The sequence below is a fragment of the Mustelus asterias genome, chromosome 28 (genome assembly GCF_964213995.1).
Source record: "Mustelus asterias chromosome 28, sMusAst1.hap1.1, whole genome shotgun sequence".
Taxonomy (NCBI): domain Eukaryota; kingdom Metazoa; phylum Chordata; class Chondrichthyes; order Carcharhiniformes; family Triakidae; genus Mustelus; species Mustelus asterias.
The window spans coordinates 23,835,339-23,840,713 of record NC_135828.1 but is presented as its reverse complement, the minus strand read 5'-3'; the positions used below and the strand labels follow the sequence as shown (position 1 = coordinate 23,840,713).

The 5,375-nt window shown below is 49.3% G+C and overlaps 1 protein-coding gene across 1 annotated transcript; it reads right to left on the bottom strand.

Annotated features, from left to right (window-relative positions):
• Positions 1 to 834: 834 nt before the first annotated feature.
• On the bottom strand, positions 835 to 1,925 carry LOC144480145 (histone H3-like). The gene is made up of 2 exons (XM_078199290.1): positions 1,892 to 1,925; positions 835 to 1,310 (listed from the first exon to the last, which is right to left on the bottom strand). Exons 1-2 carry the CDS (start codon positions 1,923 to 1,925, stop codon positions 835 to 837), a joined length of 510 nt encoding a protein of 169 aa, XP_078055416.1.
• Positions 1,926 to 5,375: the final 3,450 nt, after the last annotated feature.

Genomic DNA, 5,375 nt, shown 5'->3' with positions numbered 1-5,375 from the left:
TTCCTAAATTGTAGCGCCCACAACTGGACACAATACTCTGAATAAAGGTTCTATCAAAGTTCATCGTAACTTCTGTGTTTTTGAACTCTCTGCTTCTATTTACACAACCCAAGATTCCTTGTGCTTTTTTAATTGCTTACCCAATCTGACCTATCACATTCAGTTATCTGAGCACAAATACCCCAGTCTCTCTTTAGAATTTCCTATTTAGTTTGTCCCACCTCCCCTTGTTCAGAGCAGAATGTATCACTTCACATTTCTCTGTGTTAACTTTCATTTCAAAATTGTACGGCCATTCGACCAGGCTATCTACGTCCTCTTGAAGTCCATCATCATCCTCCTCACAGCTGGATGGGTGCAGCTCCAACAACACTCAAGAATCTCGACGCCATCTAGGACAAAGCAGCCCCGCTTGATTGGCACCCGATCCACAAACATCCACTTCCTCCACCACCGACGCTCAGTAGCAGCAGTGTGTACTATCTACAAGATGCACTGCAGCGACTCATCAAGCTTCCTGAGACAGCACCTTCCAAACCCAAAACAATTACCCTCTAGGAGGAGAAGGGCAGCAGATACCTGGGAACACCACCATCTGGAGGTCCCCCTCCAAGTCACTCCCCATGCTGACTTGGAAATATATCGGCCGTTCCTTCACTGTCGCTGCGTCAAAATCCTGGAGCTCCCTCCCTAACATTATTGTCATGATGTGGAGATACCAGCGTTGGACTGGGGTAGGCACAGTAAGAAGTCTCACAACACCAGGTTAAAGTCCAACAGGTTTATTCTGAAATCACAAGCTTTTGGAGCGCTGCTCCTTCATCAGGTGAGCCATTATTGTGACTGTTTTTGACTTTTGGGAAAGGGAGTTTCTAATCTGAGCTGGATGTGCCGGGCCAGCTGGATGTCCTTGGGCATGATGGTGACCCGCTTGGCATGGATGGTGCACAGGTTGATCTCCTCGAAGAGCCCCACCAGGTAAGCCTCGCTGGCCTCCTGCAGGGCCATGACGGCAGAGCTCTGGAATCGCAGATTGATATTGAAGTCTTGGGTGATCTCTTGCCCCAGGTGCTGGACAGGCAGCTTGCAGATCAGCAGCTCGGTAGACTGCTGGTATTGGTGGATCTCCCGCAGCGCCACGGTGCTGGACCAGTATCGGTGCGGCTTCTTCAAGCCGCCAGTGGCCGGGGCACTCTTGCGGGCAGCCTTGGTGGCCAGCTGCTTGCGGGGAGTTTTGACCCCAGTGGATTCCCGTGCTGTCGGCTTAGTCCTCACCACCCACTCCCACCTTCCTCTTCTCACCCCAGCAGCTCAAGAAGGCAGCTCATCACCACCTTCTCAAGGGCACTTAGGGATGGTCAATAAGTGCTGGCCTAGGCAGCGACACCCACATCCTGTGAATGAGCTAAAATAAAGCTTTGTGCCATGTGTAAATTTTCAGACTGTGTCATGTACACCCAGGTTTAAGTCATCAACGTGGGTCAGGAAAAGCAGCGGATCTAATACCAAACTCCATGACACCCCCAATATAACACCCTCTAGTCCAAAAAGCGGGTGTCCCGGTGGCACAGTGGGTTAGCACTGCTGCCTCACAGCTCCGGGTTCGAATCCCAGCTCGGGTCACTGTCTGTGTGGAGTCTGCACTTTCTCCTCGTGTCTGCGTGGGTTTCCTCCAGGTGCTCCGGTTTCCTCCCACAGTCCAAAGATATTGGGAGGGGGGGGGGGCGATCTTACTGGCTCATCATGCCAGTAGATGGCCGGAGTAAGCCAGTAAGATCGCGCAAGAGGCAAAATATCAGGATCACATTCGGTTTCTCGCCACTTGCGATCTTATCGGCCCCGGATTTCTGCTGATAGTTAGTGAGCCGGGGATGTCATTGTCCAGGCTCACTTGCCTTAACAGCCTTGCAGGTGAAGGTCTTCATCGGCGAGGATCATGCATGGTCTCCATCAATGGGAACTTGACAGGGTGGCCTCGCCGGTAGGACTGGAGGCCATTGAGGCCCCTGGTGGTCAAGGGCATGGGGGAGCAGCGACCTAGGGGCAGTGCCAGACTGGCAGTGCCACTAGGCATTCTGACACTGCCCACCAGGCACCCTGGCACTGCCCACCGGGCACCGGGCAAAGCCAAGGAGCGGGGCCATGATGGAGGTGGGGCCTAAGGGGAGTGGAGGGGCCATAATGAGGCAGGGCCTAAGGGTAGGCAGGTGGGTGAGCAGAGCTACACACTCTGCAATCGGGGATCAGTTGGGCTGGGGGGAGCTATCGACCTCATGATGGGCCAAATAGCCTCCTTCTGCACTTTAAGGAGTCTATGATAAAGGTAGACATTTTCTCACTGGGAAGTAGGTTGAGAAGTTAGATGATTACTACTTTTCAGATGCTGAAGAGATTACCTGATGCAGGTGGCAGCACTGTTACAGCGGGTAGGACTCTTGTCTCTGATCAGAAGGTTGTGAGTTCGAGCCCCACTCCAGCAAAATGAGCCCAAAATCGAGGTTGGCATTCTGGCGCAGTACTGAATGGGTGCTGCACTGTTGGAGGTGCAGTGTTCCAGATGGAAGTGGAAATCTCCAAGGAAGACACAAAGCACCCTGTGCTGATATCTTGAAAGAAGAGGACTCCCGACCAATTGTCCCCCAACCAACCTTCTGAAAAGATGATCCAATGATGGGCCAGAATTTCCCCGTTCCGCCCGCAACGGGAATAGGAGTGGGTGAGGGGTGAACCATGGAAAGGTCTGTTGACCTCATCATAGAAATCATAGAAACCCTACAGTACAGAAAGAGGCCATTCAGCCCATCAAGTCTGCACCGACCACAATCCCACCCAGGCCCCACCCCCACATCCCTACACATTTTACCCGCTAATCCCTCCAATCTACGCATCCCAGGACACCAAGGGCAATTTTAGCATGGCCAATCAACCCAACCCGCACATCTTTGGACTGTGGGAGGAAACCGGAGCACCCGGAGGAAACCCACGCAGACACGAGGAGAATGTGCAAACTCCACACAGACAGTGACCCGAGCCGGGATTCGAACCCAGGTCCCTGGAGCTGTGAAGCAGCAGTGCTAACCACTGTGCTACCGTGCCGCCCTCAGGTGGGATTTTATGGTTTTGGGACGAGCGAGGCCGTAAAATCCTGCCCTTAATCTCAGTGTTGTTTGGGGGATCTTGCTGTGTAAAAAATTGTTTCCTTCATTACTTCAGTATTGAACATTTCAAAACTGTTTCCCTGGCTGTAAAGCGCTTTGGGACAGCCTGAGGCTATGAAAGGTTTTATGTCAATGCGATGGTTTTATGTCTAGCTGAGGGTGACCGTGATAAGCCATTTCCTCCAGTGCCAAGCAAGTTTGCATCTCTGTACCCGAAGGGAAGTCAAAACTAATCCGTGTGTCAGTGCTCAACCTTTGGAACTGTCTCTCCTGGGAGATGATGGCAGCAGTTACGACTGATAAACTGACATTAAAATGAGGTAGATAATTTCAGAAAATACCATTTCGGGACATGAATCATTCGAGTAAGGGCAAGTGCTGAATGTAACATGCTTGGTGGAACTTGGCAAGTTTGAACCTTTGATCCCTGAAGGTTCCCATTTCCGAGAGTTTTCTAACGTCTGGGTCTATTGTAGATCAACTGATTCCTATCATCAGCTCAATTATGTTTCAATCATGTGATTTATCAGGACGGCCACAGGTTTTATATATAAATTCATATAAATCTTCTAATTATGATGATTTTGTTCCTTTGGTTCACGCCAATAATTGTGAGCCATTTTCCCGACAATTTGGCATGACTATCAGCTTCCAGCAGCCACTGGCACTCTCCCACCAAGTTCCAGATATTCCGTCTACCTTCACTATCAGTGGGCACACAGTCTGTCTGTGCACAACTTTGCTCTGTGAACGCCAGAGGGACAAAAGAGGTGTCAACTTGCAGATCTAGCCAAGCATTTACAGGGCTCTGATGATGCTGCTTAGTGTTCTATGGACAGCATCAGGCAATGCATACGTTAAGGAACTGAATCACCTTCAACTGACCCTGTCAGAGAACGCCCTCCGGCCTCATTCCAGTCTCTTCCTATTCCTGAATTACAAGCTGACCTTAAACAATTCTCTCAGTAGTAGCGCGGCCCTTGAAGGGTGGGGGTATGTTCCGAGGGCCACATGACCGGCAAGGATGCTATGGATAGCTCCAGCAGGAAGCTGAGCCAATTGGCAGTGGGCGGGGGGGGGGGGGGGGGGGGGGGGGATGGACCACGGGTGGAGGGGGGACAGGCAGTTGGAGCCTAGGAGTCCACTTGTGGTCCAGTCTTACCTTGTTGTGTCCGTATATAAATACTCTGTTGGCAATAAAGCCTTTATTGTTAAAGCTGCATCGAGTCCTCCTCAATCTATTACACTGGCGACGAAGCAAAACAGCAATGCTGTCAGGGCCCATTGAGTCCAGCTGGAAGGGGAGGAGACTTGAGTGTTGGGAGTAAGAAGTAGTAAGCTATACTCATTTCGCAATGTCGATGATGGGGAAGATCGAGCCATTCGACCCAGAGGCCTGTGACTGGGAACAATATATAGAAAGGCTACAATATCACTGCATTGCAAATGAAATAAACACAGAGGAAGGTTTGCTAACAATCTGTGGCTCACAGACTTACAGCTTAGTGAGTGAGGACATTAACCTAGTGTGAGGGTCCTGGACCAGAGTCCCAAATTATATTAGGAAACCAGACCAGAACCCAACAATTTTTCTATTTTGGCATAAATGTGAGAATAGGATGTTTCACTCCTGGAGTGATTCCACTGACAAGTTAGGGATCTTTTTATCAAAGCAAACTTTATCCAAAACACAGTTTAAATATAATTCTAACAAAATGAAGCAGTTTAACTCTTAACAGTCGAACGATACTTAAAAATGAAAAGAAACAACTCCAATTTCTAACTTATCACTGTTTCAATTCCAAATAAGCAACATTCTTCTCACAGACTTAAAAACCACTTTAGATACAGTCAGCGGCAACTTGCTATAGGGAGTGTAAACAGTCTCGAAGCATTCAGAGAGGTTTTGATTTTCACAGCAGCTTGCAGACCTCTGATTTTAAACAATTCCCAGCCAAAGCTCAAAACTGTTCTCACCCCTACCAACCTGGCTCCTCCCATTAACCGCATCATCGCATGACACTGCCTACCTAAATCCACATTCCATTCCTTTAATCAAAAATCACAGGGACCTTTTCTTTCTGTAAACAGCCAAGTCCTATCTCAGTAAATGCTACATGGCTAAAATGAGTAATTATCCTGCTCTTCCAGGTGAGGGCAGCAGAACAGCAGAGCTGATTGGCTGTTGCAGGTAAGATTTGCATTGGCGCAGTCACT